The sequence below is a fragment of the Apteryx mantelli genome, chromosome 6, assembly GCF_036417845.1.
Source record: "Apteryx mantelli isolate bAptMan1 chromosome 6, bAptMan1.hap1, whole genome shotgun sequence".
Lineage (NCBI taxonomy): Eukaryota > Metazoa > Chordata > Aves > Apterygiformes > Apterygidae > Apteryx > Apteryx mantelli.
This window is the reverse complement of record NC_089983.1, coordinates 15,515,812-15,536,315: the sequence shown is the minus strand read 5'-3', so window position 1 is coordinate 15,536,315 and position 20,504 is coordinate 15,515,812. Positions and strand designations below refer to the sequence as shown.

General features: G+C 43.5%; 1 protein-coding gene across 1 annotated transcript in view; it reads right to left on the bottom strand.

Annotated features, from left to right (window-relative positions):
• SATB2 (SATB homeobox 2) overlaps positions 1–20,504 on the bottom strand; it is a 137,234-nt gene that overhangs the window by 107,999 nt on the left and 8,731 nt on the right. The window contains exon 3 of the mRNA XM_067298507.1: positions 8,638–8,814. Coding sequence (XP_067154608.1) covers positions 8,638–8,814 — 177 coding nt within the window. The remainder of the gene's footprint in view (positions 1–8,637; positions 8,815–20,504) is intronic.

Here is a 20,504-nt window from a genome sequence, read left to right as displayed (position 1 = left end):
TACCACATGGCAACTTTTACACACATCAGCACTGGGGGGGGGAGGAGAAAAGTCAGAGACACCCTTACTGATCGCTATTGAAAAGTTAAGAATTCTCATAACGGGCATATCAGCTGTATGCTCACGCTGTTAGGATAATGAGGTTACTTAAAATAATGCTATACATGGAGGATCAGGGTGACAAACAACCTGAAAGTTTGGTTATTCATTAATTGGATTTTAATCTTTTGTTTATATACACTCACATACACACACATACACATGTATATAAATCTATATAAATATGACATTCTAACCCTTTTTTATATGTCATATTTTCCACAAAATTTTTGTAAACCCTGCAAATATAAGCACCCTTAATCCCTATCTTTCATTTTTATTTTTTACACAAGATTTCTTAAGAGTTTCAAGCAATGTTTAGAGAGAACTTTAAGGCTTTAATCGAAATGGTTTGAGATGCTGAGCTTTTAACACCAGTGTCTTTCAAAACTTGTGTCCATTAGGCACTGAAATGCCTGTTTAAAAAAAAAAAAAAGAAGAGGTTTTCAGCATTCTCAAATTCTGACTTTCTCTCCTGGTTCCTGTGATTGACTTTCACTTACAGTTGTCATGAAGTTTTGTAGGATAGACAAAACAGTAATTTGCCAGTAAATGCCTGTATAGAGGGAGGGAAATAAATATTTGAGAGGCAGTCAGCCCCCTTTCTTTAAACAACAGTGACAAAGACAAAGGCTACAACTCGGGCAAGGTCCGATTCAAGGAGGAGTTGCTTATAAGGGACACTTCCACTTGGATGACTGGATGTGGCTGGGAGAAACCCAGTCAGCTTAACCCCAGTCAAAGGTGTCACTAACTTTCTCATCAGACTTTATCGCAAGATGTCCATTAGAGTTGTACCCCCAACATATATTACTGTAAAATTATTTGATTTGGGCCTCTGACAACTTTGCCTGTGAAACTGGAGAGAGGAAAAGAGAGGGACTGTTCCAAATAGACACAAGGTGGGCAAAAGGGATTATTGGTGACGAAGGATACAGAGAAGGCAGAGTTACTGAATGCCTTCTTTGCTTCAGTCTTTACTGCTCAGGCCAGCCCTCAGGAACCCCAGACCCTGGAGGCAAGAGAGAAAGTCTGGAGAGAGGAAGACTTTCCCTTGGTGGAGGAGGAGTGGGTTAGAGATCATTTAAGCAAACTTGACACCCACAAATCCATGGGCCCTGATGGGATGCACCCACGAGTGCTGAGGGAACTGGCGGACATTATTGCTAAGCCAGTCTCCATCATCTTTGAAAGGTCATGGAGAACAGGAGAGATGCCCGAGGACTGGAAGAAAGCCAATGTCACCCCAGTCTTCAAAAAGGCCAAGAAGGAGGACCCAGGGAACTACAGGCCAGTCAGCCTCACCTCCATCCCTGGAAAGGTGATGGAGCAGCTCATCCTGGAAGCCATCTCCACGCATGTGGAGGACAAGAAGGTGATCAGGAGTAGTCAGCATGGCTTCACCAAGGGGAAATCATGCCTAACCAATCTGATAGCCTTCTCTGATGGAATGACCGGCTGGGTAGGTGAGGGGAGAGCAGTGGATGCTGTCTACCTAGACTTCAGCAAGGCTTTTGACACTGTCTCCCATAGCATCCTCATAGACAAGCTCAGGAAGTGTGGGTTAGATGAGTGGACAGTGAGGTGGATTGAGAACTGGCTGAATGGCAGAGCTCAGAGAGTTGTGATCAGTGGCACAGAGTCTAGTTGGCGGCCTGTAGCTAGCGGTGTCCCCCAGGGGTCAGTACTGGGTCCAGTCTTGTTCAACTTCTTCATCAAGGACCTGGATGAAGGCACAGAGTGCACCCTCAGCAAGTTTGCTGATGATACAAAACTGGGAGGAGTGGCTGATACACCAGAGGGCTGTGCTGCCATTCAGAGGGACCTGGACAGGCTGGAGAGGTGGGCAGAGAGGAACCTCATGAAGTTCAACAGAGGGAAGTGCAGGGTCCTGCACCTGGGGAGGAATAACCCCATGCACCAGTACAGGTTGGGGGTTGACCTGCTGGAAAGCAGCTCTGCTGAGAAGGACCTGGGAGTGCTGGTGGACACCAAGTTAAGCATGAGGCAGCAATGTGCCCTTGTGGCCAAGAAGGCCAATGGGATCCTGGGGTGCATCGGGAAGAGTGTTGCCAGCAGGTCGAGGGAGGTGATCCTCCCCCTCTACTCAGCCCTGGTGAGGCCACATCTGGAGTACTGTGTATTCCAGTTCTAGGCTCCCCAGTACAAGAGGGATGTGGCACTACTGGAGCAAGTCCAGCGAAGGGCCACAAAGATGATTAGGGGACTGGAGCACCTCTCTTATGAGGAAAGGCTGAGAGAGCTGGGCCTGTTTAGCTTGGAGAAGAGAAGGCTGAGAGGAGATCTTATCAACGTGTACAAGTATCTGAAGGGAGGGTGTCGAGAGGATGGGACCAGACTCTTTTCAGTGGTGCCGAGCGACAGGACGCGAGGCAACGGGCACAAACTGAAACACAGACACTTCCATCTGAACATGAGGAAAAACTTTTTCACTGTGAGGGTGACAGAGCACTGGAACAGGTTGCCCAGAGAGGTGGTGGAGTCTCCTTCTCTGGAGATATTCAAAACGCGCCTGGATGCAATCCTGTGCAATGTGCTCTAGGTGCCCCTGCTTGAGCAGGGGGGTTGGACTAGGTGATCTCCAGAGGTCCCTTCCAACCTCAGCGATTCTGTGATTCTGTGATTAAAGGTAAGGAGCTGTTAGCTACACATGGAATAAGACTGCGCAGCTGAGAAGAGCTCAAGAATAGGTCTGCTCTGGTCTTTTTTCTTTCTTTCTTTTTTTTTTTTTTTAAGATTCATTAGTTTAGAAGGGTGACTATAGTCTACAGCAAAAGAGTTTGAGCAGAGAGAAATATGGCAGCTCTGAATGGAACTGATTTGTACTGGTCACTGCAAAGCTGTGGGATGAGTTAGTAAGATTTACAAAATTGGAGGAGCAAACATGCTGTAAAAGCAACATCAACAGCAAGTCACATGGACTGACAACGTACCGGTCTCAGCTAACAGTTATCTTTATACAGATGAAAGAAAAAAGTAGCAGCAAACAGTGACAGAGCTAGGAAATGATCCAACATTTAGTTTACTGATTGATGTACTGTCTTGTTATTCATGTCATTATATTGCCAATGTGTCTTCTATTAGTTAAAGTCAACATAATACTGACTAGACGACGTTTGATCACGTGAACAGGGAGCCATGGCCCAGATGTGCAAAGGACACTGGGCATTTGGCTGAGGAGTCAGAAGATCCCAGCACACCTGTAATTTACTGCACGTTGTTCACAGGAGACACCTGACCCAAGGTTTCCTCTCATTCTGCCCGTGCAGCTCCCTTGCACTTGTGTTAAAGAATAAGATCTCTGGTCTTCCCAGCTGCAGCATACTTAGCTCAGTATCATCGCTGTACACATCAAGCACAGGTTAGCAGGGTTTCACTACATTTTTACTGTACCTTTCTTGATATAGAAATACAAAACGAGCTTGCGTGTGTTCAATACAGCCCCCAGCTGGTATGTTTTGCCTTCACCTGATATTCAGTTGGAAGCTATTGCAGGCCCACAGACAGCACAGCTGGGAATGTTTCACAGGATCTTGCCCTACTAATCTCCTGCTCAGGTTCTTCTAATTGCCCCAGAGCCCTATCCCCTCAGACCAACTTAGGCAAATCCATTCCCTCACTGGTATTTACACCTTTCAAAACTTTGTACACAGGGTTTTAATCCTGCAAGTGGCAAGACAGTCATAGTGGTCTTGCAAAGGCTAGCCAGAGCAGAGGAGCTCAGCATCCAGCCTGCCACTCTCACACAGGGCACACTGGGGGTTTGCACTGATTTGCTAAATGTCAACATACCAAGCAGAGCTGGTCCTTGCTTTGAAACACTACTTAATGCAGGCAACAACGCAAGAGGCATCCAACTAACAGCAGAGAGCAGGGCTGAGCTCACGTACTTACACCACTGAGAAAGATGAACACCTTGTCACTAACACGCCTACCGTCTGGGCCGTGAGGGCCGAGGTACTCCATCAGCTACTCTGTCCAGGCGTTGGCACAGCAGCAACACAAGTCTCCTTTTCCTCTCTCCAGTTGTGCAAGGCTGATAGGGCCAAAGATGTCTGACCTCAGCTGGCTAAGTCACCATCCCCCCCACCACACACACAGCATCGCTCTCCTCCATGACCAGCTCTTGCAACTCTATGTGATGGGACAAAATACTCTGCTCTTTTCTACTTCCCATCCTTGCCTTACGCCTTGAACACCTTTCCTAATGTGTCTCCACTTCCAGCCTCCTGCTCCTCCCAGCCCCCCAGAGCAGCATGAAGAAGGGTCTCCAAGGCACTGAAACTTCTTGCAGCGGGTCTGCTCGCAGGCAGCACATTAAGAACCAGGAGTGGGCCATCTCTTCAGTGACAGAGGTGGGAAAGAGCCGATGTTTCTCTCGCCCTGTGTTAACTTCCCTCTGCTTTCTCAGCCCTCCTTCTGCTCCCCGTGGCACCCCAGCACCACTTCGTTTTGCTGTACTTCCCTTTCCTTGGTGCTCTCCCCAGCCCCTGCTCAGCCACGTACTTGCTACGGGTTTTGCTCCCAAGAGCTAGGATCAGCACTAGTAACATCACACGGCAGAATTACAGCCACAATGCCAATGCGCGAAACGGGCGCCCCAGGCAACCATTTGCCAATGCCTGGCTAAAGCTACAAAACAGGTACACCACGAACCACAGTCAGGGCAGGTACCCCGCACCACCCGCCAACACAGCTAGCACGACCACCACGAAGGAGAAAGCAAACTCCATTTCGAGGACCCACTCAGCTTCATGAGCTTTTACAGACAACGTACACCAGTTCTGCGTACACTCACGACAATTAACACACAATTGGTCAAAAGAAAAAAATACATACACATACCCACAAGAAATCACACTATTTTCTCTTTCATATGGATTTCAAGAAATTAGCAGAATTTGCCCAAAGTGTCAACCTAGCTCTACTGTTCCTCCACCCCACAGTGAGGAGGAGGGAGCTGGCTCTCACTGAAGGTCCCAGAGCTGCAGGACTGCACCCAAAGCACTCCAGATCCCCACTACTCTCACACTTTCTAGTTCGGAAAGACTGCCTGCCGGGGCCTCCAGTCCCAGCATTTAGCGCTGTATGTCATAGCCTCTACCAGTTCCCCCTTTTGCACAGCCAGAAACCTCCCCGCCAAAAAAAAAAAAAAAAAAAAGAGAGAGAGAGAGAGAGAGAGAGAGAGAGAGAGAGAGAAAGCATCAGGGCATGCAAGGTTTATTAAACTACCCACAAAACAGGTGCCCTTTTAAAGCATGACTCTTTTTCTCTCAGGAAGGCACATGTAGCAGGTTCCCTACTGTCAGGTGTAAACTCAAGTGATGAAAGAAAAAATACATAAATGTTTATTAAACCTTTGTTGCCATTCACACCACCAACTTTCACACGCCAGTGCCAAGCTGTTAACGAATTCCCATTCTGTTCCAGAAGACTTTTCACAGCTCCTGTCAGAAAAGGGAAGCTTCACAAGGGCAGTGCTTGCTGGATAAGTCTCCTCTCTCGCCACCGTCAACAAAAAATGTTCGCAGCTGTTTGTGGAATAAAAGCGTCCTGCCCAAGTTGTGTGGGAATAAAGAGCTTCTTCCAGTGAGGCACGGGGCCACCTTCACGTATACCTCCTAATACTTATTTTTGTCAAGATTTTTCATGCTAAGACCCGCCACTGCTCCGCGCCAGGTTTGCTTTTGGCGCCGGGGCTCTGCCTACCAGGCGCACTGCCGCACCGTGATGGAGAGCGCGAGGTGGGGGCCCTGCACACAAGTCCTACGCCGCCTGCTAAAGCCTCCGCCGCTCTGCACAAGTGCCACAGCGAAGCATGGCAAAGGTGGGGGGAAATGACAGAGCTCTTCTCCCTGCTGTTGCGATCCCTCTTCCTCACAGCCAGCTCTTTTATCTGCTACTGGAGATGCTGCTCTAAAAGGAAGGTTCAAAGGCAAGAGGAGGTTTCCCAGAAGAGGCAGTGAACATTGCTACTCCTAGCTGAGAGTCATCCAAAGCAAGGAGGGGTGGGGGGAAATAAACATTTCCCAACTCAAAAAGGTGACAATTATTCCACTCTACATTACTGCTTAAACAGCATTTATAACATAAAAGCTTTGACAAGCTCACATTTACTTTGTCCCTAGAGGGCATGAGGACACCTACTCATGTCAGTATTCTGCAGAGCATGTTGCTCAAAGCTTTACTGTTTTGAAAAATGAATCTGAGGATCTTCAGCTTCTCATGTGGATACTAACTCAGCTGATCATAAGGCATAAAAGAGAACTAAGTGACTGTTTATCAATGTATATTGATAAATGAAATCCATCCCAAGCATTTGAACACAAGCAGACTTCTCCTATAACCAGGAAAGACAAAGCAAATAGCTTTATTTTCCTCTTTTTAAAATCAGCAAACTGTACCTAAATAAATCCTTATATCAACAATTTATCAGTATGCTTTTGTCAACCCTGGGTAAAAGATTATAGCCCAATATTTGATAAATTATCTTGTGAACCTAAGCAATCTCAGAGATCTGTCAGCACTCTGTCTCTGCCTGTATCTCGTCTCCCAGCTTTCAGGCAGCTAGCACAGCAGCAGCCTGTTACAGAGCATGCTGCATACATCAGCTTCATCTCTTAAAACCAGCATGCCCTACAGGCCTTGCCCAGGGGGAACAAAAGAACTTTGGAGAACTTGTCCTTCAGTGTGAAGGTAAATAAACTGACCCAATAAGAGATCTGGTAGCTGATAGATCTTGAAACTATTTTCTGTCATTTCTAAACTGTTTCCTACTGCAAAGTAACTGCTGCCTTAAGGAGAAAAATGCCAGTCTTTTCTTTTAAAATAATTAAACAATTAGAGATTCACCTTCTATTTTCTAGATGAGGTCTTTGAGCAACACACCAAGCAATAGACGGGTATCTGAACCTGCTTATTTGTAGTCTGTAGTTCAAAAACGCAGTGGCTGTTTCCTCCTTGCACAGTGACTAATTTCCTACGTGAGTCAATCTGTCTCTCCTCCTTGGTATTCTCACAACGGAGAGATGCTGCAGAAGCGAGGTTCCCCCCAGTGAGATGCTCAGCCAGTGTGGATCACTGCACTGAATGGCATGCCTCCTCGGAGCAGGTTTCTTGCGAAGCCCATTCCCCTTCAGAAGTGCCAAGAATCAAATCTTGGCCACCTAATGCAGTGTGTTCCACATGTTAGCTCACAACGTGTTGAGCAACCGTGTTAACTGAGATGGATAGTGCTGTCAAACAGGAAGCTGGCTCACCAGGATGGAAAGAGAGGGATACGCTGACCTTTTACATTCAGAAAAAAGTGTCCCTAAAACAGCATGAAATTTTTTGTATTAAAAATAAAACTACCTTCTCGCCTAGCTTTTATTATCTTGTTTTGTAACTAAACACATTGGAGCTGTGCACAAATTTTGCCTGTATGCCGATCCTGAGCCTCTCTCACAGAGCAGAGAGACTGACAGAGGAAATGAATCATTATCACCCTGTTTGGAACGAAGTTTGTACAAAAAACACTGCGCTATTAACCACTGCCTAGAATTCCTGGATTCAACACTACTGCTGCTCCCTCCAGTTGTGCGTTCAGCTTCCTAGGAATATGAAATAACTAAAGACAGCAGATAAAAATCCAAATCCCCAAGCAGAGCTACCGTTAAACTACTCAAAAAATGCACCAGTTTTATTGATGACATAGAGATGAAACTGAAATGTACAGACTTCTCATCCAAAAAGTAAGCAATCAAATAATCTGTTCAGTATAAGAAACCCCCCTGAAATGTAGTTTGTTTCAGAAAGATTTCTCCCACCTCTCCCCTTCTTGCCTTCAGTTTTTTTTTTCAAGCTGATATTTTCGATAGAGAGAGGAAAGTTTTGTTCATTTTAAGGTTTCACTGCTGCTGGAGAATCACCTCCAAGTGCAAGGCACTGTAGAGTCCACAAAGGGCTTTGCAGCAGTGTAAGTCAAAACAAGGAAATCAGTCTGCACATTTAGCATTAAAACTATCCGTCATAAAGGCAAACATTTATATGCATATATATGAGTATATATATAAAGAGAGCTTGTATGTATATAGTCTATATATAAAAAGTACCATTTTAAATATGGAAAGATTGTAATCTGTACAGAAAGATTGTATGCTGTTCAATATGGCCCTGCTGCAAGAAGAAATAGCAGATACCCCCTAGCTATACACCTAGAGGTTCCACCGGGCTCTTCTGCGATGATTTTGGCAAGGCAGTAGCCTGCCTCATGATACAGAACAAATGTGTCACAAATTTGCTGACTGATCATTGTCGCCATATTTCACACTTCAGCAAGATCCAGCTAATGCTTTCTAGGCAGGCTAACAAGGTAGGGGTTGTTGTATACCTGGTTTAAGATTAAGCAATCAATACGACTGATCTAAACGCTTCCCAGATTTGCCACCAGTTTTCTTGCTTTGTCCTTGCACAGCACAATCTCAGGTGCTCTCTTCTGCCAGTGCAGAGAAGAGGGAAAAGAACATTATTGAATACCTTGTGCTTGAGCTGCAGAACTGTGGGAATACCCCAGAGCCAGGAGCGCTGTCTCCACCAGCTGGCTAAAGAGCACATCTTTGCGAACCAGAACGAACTCAGCATGCTCTTCTCGATTATCGTATTCAAGAGAGGCATCTGACTGCTCCACCACACAAAAGACGGGAATCATCAAACCTAGATGAGAAAAAGATTCAAAAAAACCTCAGTAAGAAAGGAACAAGAAGTGTGTCATACATCTCTGATTACAATTGTAAATTAAAACACCTCCTAGAAGGCTTATTTTAGTGGAGATCTGCCTTTCTTCCCTGTGGGATAGCTTTTGTTTTCTTTCCAAGGGAAATACTGAAGTCTCATCACTTGACTCATTTAAAAACCACACTAATAGCTCCAGAGAATACAGCTCAGGAGCAAAATCACAGTCAGCATGAGGACAAACAAAATTTCCTAACAAGACCTTTTCAACATTTCAGAAGTTTTCTACAGTTCCATGAATTTCCCTGTTCTTTCAGGTCAGGGCTTCCCCACATTCAGTCATACGAAAACCTGACACACACAAACACCCCTTCTGCTTCTCTCTGCACAGCGAATGTTACGGAGGTATCAGCAGAGGCTAGTCCCATATGTAGTTCCTGGGGCGGGGGAGGATGGGGTTATTTGCCCATTTCCAGGCCATAGCCACTCTCCTCACTGTGCAAGGAATATACTTTTGCATAGATTTTGCTGAAAGCAATGATAACCTTGTGTTGCTGGCAGCTGACGGTCCTGCTGACCCAGGGAGGCTAGTGGCTGCTCTCCCACGTATGTATGAAGAGAGTGAGAACAGCTCTCTTAGAAAGAGGATCACGGATGAGAACAGAGCAGTCCCCAGAGAGGAACCACAAAAGTGAAAAACTCCGGGGGTGGTCTGGATTCAATTTTGTTCTGTTTTATTTTAAATTTACTTCTGTGGTTTCAGGATCAAGTTGATCTATGGCGACAAATTGCGGGGCATAAACTAAAGGGATTCAACCTTAAAGGCAGTACAGAAACAAGCCAGTTTGCTGGAGCAGGCCTCTAAGTGCGCGTGTGAAGGGAAAATGGAACACACGGAAAACCTGCCGGCACAAAATTTTCATTTCCATCACCTGCTATAGGCCATGTTTTAGCAGTTCTTCCTCTGCCAACCCCCAATTATCTCCAGTAACAGAAATTCATTAATCGGTTACATACAACTTGTTAGTCCCTAGGTATGCTAGGAAATAGGGGGGGGCAAAGTCAAATCTCAGTGTAAAGCTTTCCCCCATATGCACTGTCTAGGGCATGTAATACTGCCAGAAAGTTTACCTCTCACTCCTGCACTTTGAAATTAAATATAACCACTTCTAAAAGATAACAACTATGCAGAATAATTGACTAAATTTCTGTAAGGCCAGACACAAATCACTGTATTCCTGGACTGGGCACTTCTTTATGGGAAAAAGAGGAGAAAACCACATTTCAGTTCTCTTTCTGTACAAAGTCTGTTAACTAACTTGAAGATCTTCTACTCTCAGCAGCTTCAATACCTACAAGCAAACAGTTCGGTATCCTTTCAGAGGAGGCACCCTGCCTGAAACAGATGCAGTCACACTAGTAACAACTGCTAAGGAACTTAAATCCTCCTCTCTTGAGTTTGCAGAGACTAGATTTACTTTAAAATTCCTTTTCAGACACACAACTCTCCCTCAGTGATGTATCTGGCACGGAGCGGCTCCCGGCTGGCACCGTAACCGCGCACCAGCAGCAGCAGGTATGAGCCTCCAGACCCAGTTGACACGTTTCAGTTCTTTACTTAGAGCACGCACTGAACCACCATGTAAGTAGGTTATGGCATCATACTGATGCCGCTCCCTTTTCGCTGTTTGATTCTGGGCTAAACTGATGCATTTTGCAAGTTCAAGCAGCCAAATTCTAACACCTTCAAGAATATGCAGTGAAAGAAAATCTCTGGGTGCTTTCCTGGAAAGACAGTGTGAAGCTGCTCCTGTTCCCACTGAAGTCAGTGACAAAATCCCTATCCCCTTCCAAGATAAAAAATTAATCCTATTTGTCCATATACCACTTAACTAGTTAAAATGAAATTTAACCCCTGTAATGACAAACTGTTGCCGTCCAACATACAGCTTGTCACAGCACTTTTGATGGGGCTATTAATGTCTCAACAAAAGATTAAGACAATTGGCCAAATGCTGAGGCTGCTCCTGCTTGTGTAAATGACATTTTGGCAAGACAGCGTAAGTGGGTGAGCGCAAGCTGACGACGGGGTGCCGCAACACCTCTTACCCTCCTGCTGGATGCTTCTCCTGCGACAGAACTGCCTTTCCACCTTTTCAGCACAGAAGTTGCACCTATTCTCCACACAGTTTATGCCATTATTTAGTGTCTTGGTACAAAAAGCATCTCAAATGCTAGAACTGAGGTCATTCATGATTTCATTTTGTGGATGGCACGAAGGACTTGCAGGACCCTTGCCTGTAATGACTTTCTAAATGGTCCCTTCCTGCTGCTCATGCTTGCAGGGCCTCTGCTCCAGAAACAGTTTTTGCAAGAACATCTCTGAGCTCAGTGACGCAGCACAGGTGATGATAAGCTGCTATTAGTACCTTAAAAACAGAGAGCAAAGGGCAGGTTACAACATCTGCCATTACTAACACACTCAGATGCCTCTCGCTATAGCTTCTGGAATCTCAATACCAAACCTCCTTCACTACGAACAACAGTAATCCAACTTCTTTAAAATTAAATCTCACTCCAAGGAAGTTCCATCTGCTTTGCCCTCTATTACGCATTGGAGAGAGTAAAGCTATAATTTATTCAAGAGATTTATTACCTCAAACTTCCCTGTTTCATGACGTTATCTGAAAATAAATTAACATTCTTTCAGTACATTAAAATTCAGAAGAAAAAAAAACACATGCAGCCAAAAGCCAACGCAGTTTTCACACACTGATATACACAGCGTCTTGCTCCTAGATACATGTATTACACCTCCACCTCACTACAGGGACCTTACAGAAGAGCAATGCAAGTTAGTCAGTGCTCACTGTCATTCCAGTCAGAGAATTTACAGCAATACTCAGAGAGCAGGAGCCCAAGTATCGCTAATGAAGTCCTGCAGGCAGTGCTACAGCAGCACAAGCCAAGCCTGACCCATAAATCCTGAAACTCCTCAGCTCTTTCCCTAACGCCTCATCAGCCAGAACGACTGTCCTCCTCTCTCTCCCATGCATATACCCACAAAAGTGCCTAGGTCCCCCACAACGTCTGTGCATTTGCTGTCCCAGTTTCAGAGAGATGCTTCAAGGAATGCTGCTGTAGAGCTCATGGTAGAAGACATACAGCACTGCTTTTCACACACGGAGAAAAGGGGTAGTTTGAGGGCTAAAAAAAGACACATTTTGTTTCCTTAAAGGCTGGACACAATGCTGAAATGCACACAAAACATTAATAAAGATCACAAACTATCCAAAAGACTTTCTCCATGTTGCTAATTTATTTCACTGACTTATAAAAGCAGCTCAGTGCTTTTGAAAATGCCTTGACTCCACGTAGTGAGCATCTTCACAAAATGTTAGGGGAATATAAAACAAGATCCACAGAAAAGCTTTTATAGGAACACCTATACACAGCAAGGGCTCCTCATATTCCATGGAATAGAACAGGGACAAACCGTTATGACTCTTCCTCAGAAGAACAGACTGGTTAGTGGTGACCGGTATCTTTGTGTAACATGTATTTTTAAAGCAAATCCGGGATGGGACTTAAGCTCCACTGTTGCTTTCAGGAAAAAAAATGCTACGTACAGAGAAGGCTTTGTAAACATAGTTGCATTTTTGCTGAGACTCTTCTGAGAAGCAGAAAAATTAAGGAGAAATTAAATAGATACCCAAGAGACCTGTGTCCAAATACACATTTTCTCCTCCTTGCCCAGTCCACGCTATAGTTTTATTCTGCTGGGCAGCGATTCATTCTTAAAAACAAGGGAAAAAGGAAACAAATATTTCATTCGAGAAGTGAAAACTCTGTCCACTCCTCTGCATAAAGCATTCAAAAACTTGAAGCCAATTAAAAGAATTATCAAACTCAAGCAATGCAGCTCCCTGAACGATGTTTTTGGCTGAAAGATTTACAAGTAAAAGTTGCAAATTTCTAATGACCAACTAGAAGGAGAAGACAGGGCAGATATTTAAGAAGTCCTGTACTATTTCTTTTGTTCATTTTCAAATGATACTTTGCCCAGGGTGTGCTTTAAAGCACATAATTAATCTGAAACTATCGGCACTGAACTTCTTTGCGTTATCCACTTCCACATTAGCATCATAGACTTGGCACCTAAAATCAAAAAAGAAGGGATACAGAAAGCTGAGGAAGAGGCTAACCAGCATCACAGCCAGCCACCTCTCCAGCCCATTAAATAGGAAGCAGGGCTTGTTTGTCCTAATAAGTAGAATATGAAGATCAACCAATGAAAAGAGGCACCAATAAAATTTGTGTCTTTTTAGATTAAAATCTCTTTCCATCAGCACAAGTTTTGAGCCCCGTCTAGGTGTTATTTAATTTAATCTAATTTGAACAATTTCCAAACATCAGCTTGATTAATTTCAACAGCATGGTGTTATGGAAAGATTTACTGTACAGGGGCTGTCTAGCAGGGAATTAATAAAGAAGCCAGTTCTTAGCCCTGAGTAACATGAGGCTTTAAGACTTCCCAGATTTCTAGTGGGAATACTTCATAGCACAAGCATGTTTTCTTCTGGGAGTGAAACCCACCAAAATTATTAAAAACTGAGATCAAATGGTGGTGTCAAACCCAAAGGAAATCATTCTAGAGTGGAGAGATTTTTATCAAATGAAGAAAGTGAAAAATAAAGTTTCTGTTGTTGCTGTTGTGCTTTGGGTTTTTGGTTGTTTTTTTTTTTTTTGTTTTGGGTTGTTTTTTTTTTTAAACAGCACACACGAACACACACACACACACACACACACACCCCAAGTAGTCTCTCACAGACAAAGCAATCTCTATGGTGGCAAGTTCAGAAACAAGGGCATTTATCTGACAGTTCATAAACCACTGAAAACTCTTCATTACTGTACGCAGAAAACATTTTCCCTAGCAGAGACTGTATCATGGGTCATTCTGTAAGCTACTCTTTGCCAATGCAGGGGAAAAAAAACCCTCAAGTCTAGGAAAAGCAAACAGAATCCACAAATGCTTATTCCCACACACACCTTCATGTCCTATGTGGAAAAAAAAAAAAGGCAAAAAAAGAAATAATCAAACCAGCAGAGGAAGCTAAGATGACTAACAAACAAATCTAGCTGCTGAAAGCAGACATTACTCCCCATCTCTGACTGTCTAATGCATCTTAGATTGCACTTGATCTGCGAGCAGCCTCAATCCTGAACGCCTTCAGAACACAGAGTAACCAGCCACTTCACGGGACTTGCGAGCTTGCGACTCTCACCCGGCGACAGAGGCTGCGCAGCTCCATCTGCAAAGCGTGGGGCATCTTAAGGAAATTATCTGGATGAAGATTCCCCAGAGTTAACGACAAAACATGCTTACACAACCAACAGTAGCCATGGGAAGCAATCAAACTACAAACACTCCCTAAATCCACTGGGCTTCTGTTTTTCGATTTAGGTGAAAGCACTTCATTCAGCAAAGGCAGCGACGGGAAAGCAGTCCATTTACGTTGTTTAAAGTCACGTTCACTTTCTGTCTGCGCTACAACAGAGCTGACCTTAACTATACCAATTTGCTCTTTAACTCTCTTCCCTTTTCTTTTAAACAAATGTGAAAACTGAACCTAAACTGAGAAAGCTGTTTTAAAAGGGATAAATCAACATCCACTCAGCACAAGAGAGGTTTGCCAGTTCTCCTCACGTCTTGCACCTCTAACTGAAAAGGCAGAAAAGGATTAAGTTCGACAGCTCTCGGTTCTTCAGGAATACCTGAACTTCTGCATCAGAGACATCCATCCCACATCCTAGTGCTACATAAATCCATCATTTCTCTCTGAAAAGCAGAACACCAAAACCAACAACAAATAAGTGGAGCTTCAGGAGGCCAGTGCAGTGCAAACTGCAAATTCTGAAGCGATCGGCAATGAAAACCTAGTGCATACGCTAACCATCAGGAGATAGCTACTCAAGGCTCTGCTAGCTGAACAAACATGATGAGAGGGGATAAATGTATAATGGAAAAGATCAATGGCATCCCAAAAAACTTTTTTCTGAGAGGAGGGAAACCAACAAGTATTTGAAAAAAAACAGTTGTTCTGCTCTCAGCACCACTTTTATTTAAATCAAAGCACAGCTCTAGCTAGTGGTGGTGTGAGCTCTTACCCCAAAAACCCTGCAGAGTCCAATTAAGGACTGTGAATACGGGGCACATAATGACAGGCTGAATAGACAGGACCACACTGTCGTTCTCCTCCATGGTGCCACACACACAGCACTGTTCATGCCCACGAAGGATCACCTTGAAACAAGTTCTAGGTTCAGCTCGTGTCTGTGCAGGTTCGTGGAGAGGTAGATGAGCCAGCTCAGACACTTCCGCAGGTGTTAGCTGTGTCCTTTCACACCCACTGTCAAGCTCCCCATAACTTTTAAATATAATTAACTGAGACAGAATATAAGCTGTTGGCACATAGCTTGCTTACAATAAACTCTTGGTCTGGGGAAATGGACTGTGTTTCAGCCTTTTATGTACAAGCACCAACTTACAACAGGCTCGTTATGAGGCTGCAAATTCATTCACTGTAAATCTTTTTTACTGGGGACTGTGCAGCTGTTTGTCACTAACCACTGGGAACCGTTGACAGGAGGCCGGGGGAAATCTCTACGGCAAATATAGGAGACTGTATCAGGATCATCACAACTGTGCAATCTTATCCAAAAAAAAAAGAAAAAAACCCAACTAATTACAGCAAAAAAGGTTTTGTTTAAAAATAAGAATCTTACTTTCTGCTAACCCATTGGTCTCCAACTTGTTTTAGACAAAATGCAAGATATCTGATTTTGTACACAGCCAGCAATGTGATGCTGTTAAACTCCTTCTCTTCAAGGGTTTATAAGCCTGTTGCAAATTATGTGTTCCAGGATGCAATTTGGTAAAGAAGGTTTCAGGCCACAGATGATTTTAATACAATGTTTGCCAAAGAAATAAACAAAAAAAAATCATGTTAAGTAATATTACATTGTAATAGATTTCTTAGGAGGACCAGAGGAAATAAAGTAAGGATGATACCTTTCTCCTCCTCCTCAGTTATTTTTTCTGGCTCTGAATATTCAATAAATCTATAGGCAGGAAATGCATTTCTACATATTATATTTTAGCCAATGGTGAATGCAAACCACAAGATATTATTTACATCCTTCTTCAGCTTCCAGACCTTTCTGTGGCTTCAGTCTCCCAACCATCACCACTATCCCAGATCTCAGGAAATTTTATAAAGAAGTCACCAAGGTCCTTGCAGATGTCCCCTGCTCCTGACAGCTAACTAGCCAGATTCCTTCTAACTGAAATACTGCTTAACCCTTTCACAGGAAATATTCCAGGCCGCTAGCCCACCGCAGAAACATATTATTAAGCTCATAATTTCATTTGATAACACTCGAGTTTCTCAAAATACAATGTAAAAGAAAAGCAAAATTCAGAGCGTGGGCTCAGCCTAACAAAAACGAGAAATAAGGAGGTATAGGAAGTATCTGCCTCCAACGTACTCCCGCCGGCGGCACGTCTGCGAGAGAAGTGCTGCTCCTGGGAGATGAGGCCTTTTGTTTGGGAAACTGGGTCAACTGCTTCCGATAACTAACTCCTTTCACTAAACTAGTTACGCTAATTCAGCCGAAACTTTGAATCTGTCACGCTGGTTGGGTTGAAAGGGCAGGAAAGAGAGCGGCCGCTTGAATCCGAGCGCAGGGCTTCGTGCACATGCTTCTCCTCGCTGGGGGCCGGCAGCAGCAACGGAAGAGGAGACTAAAGCGCCTCCGGCTCTCCCCCGAAGCCACCTAAACGCATGGAAAGCGAGCGGGATAACCCAGACCTCAAAATACGGCTCGAAGGGAGCCCGGGACAGAAGGAAGCGCACACAGCCCTCGCCGCTGCTCTGGCTGAACGCATTGCTTCTGCCGCCAGCCAAACCCCCGCAAACACGCCAAAGTGCCTGCGGCAGTACGGTCCCATGCATACACCCAGGACCGTACACAGCCCTTCCAATGCACATTAAAAGGCAAACGTGAAGATACTATAGCTACATTTTCTGAAATAAAACAGTTGAGTTACTTCAACTTGTTCCCCAGCTAAAAAAAAGAAGAAGAAAAAATACCCCACAGCAGTACTTTACAATATGAACTAATGGAAAATATACTAAGATTTCACTCAAAACCAGTGAAGGAAACCCTTTCAAATTAAACCAGTATTTAGAAAAAAAGTCATCTTAAGCCATTAATTTCTTATAAGTTTTAGGTTTTGGTTTCTGTAACCTAAAAACAAGTTTAGGGTTCGGGAGGGTTTTTTGGTTTGGGGGATTGCTTTTTGTTGTTTTTTTCTTAACTACATAACAAAAATTGCCTAAGGGGCTAAGATTCTCTACGCCAAATTCCACCCAGAATTAATTTTAATGATCAACATTTTAAAGCCCTGAAGACAGGAACCACTAATAAGCCCTTAACTTTGGTGGTGCTAGCAGATGCCACCATATTATGTAATTTTTAAAGCAAAAACCATCTTCTAGCAAAAGCATTTTAATGAAAGTTCTATTAACTAGTCTCCTGGTACTGGAATAAGTCCCCGGAATGTAACAGAAAAGTTTTCTTCGTTGGTTTGAGGTTTTATTTCTGGAGAAGAGCTGCACACCACACTCGGGCCTGTCTGGGGATCTCCATTGGGACCCACCAGAAAGCTCTTTTCCCCTTGATGTCCATTCCTCTGCGAGCCACCCCCGGCAAGAAAAGGCAGAAACAGTGTCACCCCTCCTTCATGTTACCAGATAAACAGCTTACTGAGGGTCTGAAATACCTCATACAGCTACATCTCTCTGTTCAAGCCCAACTGTAGGCTCCAGCTGCAAGATGAGCTAAATAGATCCGTAATCTTTGCCTCTTTCCCTTATGGCCTTTAGATGCTGGCTGCATTAGAGAACCTCATTTCTAAGCTACAGTGTTAACAGATATGGCAGAACTGGTTATGGGTATAAGTTAGCAGAAAGTACAAGGTAGGACAAACCATATCAAATGTTGTCTCAGAATAACGTAATTAAACTCAGTGGTTATGGATGGAGCCTGTTATGCTTTCAGCAAGGGTTCAGCTACTCTTATGGCAGTATAATTAATAATAGATTTTTTTTTTCTAGTATAAAGGGACCACAGAAATCTCCCTCACATCTTCAGGAAAAATGAACGGAGGAGAGAACCCACAACCGAGAGCAGGAGCTATCTGGTCATTCCCTTCTCTAGAAAGCATCAAGCTTCCTCCACTGCATACACAAAAAGATTCTAGAAAGCCTGCACTCATGACCTACCACACTCCAGACCAGGAACTGGCACCTGGGTTTGACCTTAATTCACAACTTCAATTCTCCCCATTCTCTCAAATTCCTCTCTTTTTCAAGGGGAGACGATAAAGAGAGTGGAGGAAGTATTCTACCTTTTCACAAAGAAGGGGTCACACATTTGCCAGCTACCCATTTAAAACATTACTCTTCTAGGAACATTCATTTTTATCAGCCAGCTGGTCATATTAATCCAAGTTTTCAATAACTGTCACATCTTAACCAAAGAAGTCATGAGGTCTATCTAGGAACAAGAGTTAAGAGGTACCTTCTGCTTCTCAAGCATGCACAGTACACTTACTTTGTTCAGCCAGTGAGGTATATTTTGGGGGAGAGAGTGGAAAGAACCCTGTAAGGCAGCTCTGCTGTCCATGGATTCACTTGCTAAGAGTCAACAATCCTTGCTTTTGGGGCTCTGCAGGCTGAACTGCTACAGCACTGTATACCCAGAGCTACCCTGGAGAATCAGATACTTCAGCTAGTGCAAAATGCATGTGCTTGCTTGCTTGCTTGCTTAGAGGTGTTAGCCAAAGAAAGCAGATTACATCTGTTCTCCAAAGGCTGAACTGGCTCCCAGTTCACTTCCGGATGCCATTCCAAATGTTGATTTATAAAGCTGTATGGTACATGACTGGAGCCAAGGCTACCGTAGAGAAGATCTCTCTTTCCACATACTGTACAGCTGAAAGGACAGTTTGCTTACAGCTCTAGGACTCAGCTCTTGAGGAACTGGAGAGCCGGGTTCCCTCAGCCTAGGTAGGGCCTTGGATTGGAATTAGGTCCTTTTACAAGGGCAACACAGCTTAAGTTTGCCACACAGCACAGAGCCTTTCTGTCTATAAAGTTTTAGTCAGAAGACTGAGATGGCAACATAGATAAACAGTCACAGAAGAGTCTGTCCTGGGTACTGCTGGTTTACGAGACTGAGTACTTTTATTGGTACACAAGTCCACAGTTTTAGAGAGGGGAAAAATTGGAATAAAGCACAGTAGAAATTTTCCCCTAAAGTAGCACGGCACTTTATTTTGAAAGGAGTAAGAAGTCTTCCTTACCACTTCCCACCTGTTCACAGGTTGCCTAGAGTCCCCACCTTGGAGAAACCCAAACCCTGACGAGTCATGGTGCTAGGTCATGCTCTAGGTGACCCTGCTTGAGCAGGGGGGGTTGGACCAGACGATCTCCAGAGGTCCCTGCCAAGCCCAACTGCTCCATGCCTCTGTGAAAGCATTCTCTGAACTTGCCTCTTTGGCAGGTCAGTATGACACTATGATCATATTAGTATAATAAGGGAGGCTCAAACTAATGGCAGAAACATTACATTCATTATTAAGCCAAACCCAAGCACTCAGATAATGCGTAGCATGAGCTTTACTGTCAAAGCAATACACCTACTTACTGCATATTTGCTCATAACAGCCCGTGTGAAGTCTACCATCCAGACTTTTAGCTAAAGCAACAACAACAAAAAAAAAAAGCCCACACTTCTGTTACTCTGCATTTTCTCCAAGTCTAAAAATTGGTAGTGTATGACAGGTCCACCTCATTTTTCTTAATGATGTTTTTATTATTCTTTCACTCAATTAAAGCAGAAATGGATATTGCATCTTCTGACTGTATAATTGTTATTGTAATCTGTTTTCGATCACTGCTTGGGAAATGGGTCCAAAACAACATAAACTATCCACAGCCTCAGAATACAAGTCATTTTCTTTTACTACGATACTTAAAGAGACATCTATCATGTTGCTCTGCTAGCATGTTCGTATTATGGCAAAAAAGTTATTTGTAAGTTGGGAAAAGACATTATGAAAAGCACCTTTTACTCCAAAGTATTGTATAACTCATAATTTATAACTGCATTTCTTAATAACCATTCAAAAAAATAAGGCTGGAAATTGTGCACATCTAATTTTAATATATAAATAATGGAAACACATATAAACCAAAATATGCTCAAAATATGAATTTATATTACTTTGGATAAATAGTCTGGTTATAGTTTTGAAAATGACATGCTTCATTTCCAATATATGCCCGTCAGCTAAATTTATGACAAAACACTCTCCGTGAGTTTAGATTACTAGGATGGTTTTTTATTTAAGTTTCCTCACTTATCTGAAGTTTCAGTCCAAATATAGACAAAGTCAGCAACTTCTAGAGAGCAAAGTGTAGGCGATACACAAGTAAAGAAAGCGTAATCCAGTCACTTTTCAACATTATACAAATATAAATAGAACATCTTTAAAAAGATAAAAAAAGAGAGAGAGAAAGAAAGAGAAAGAAGGTAACCTT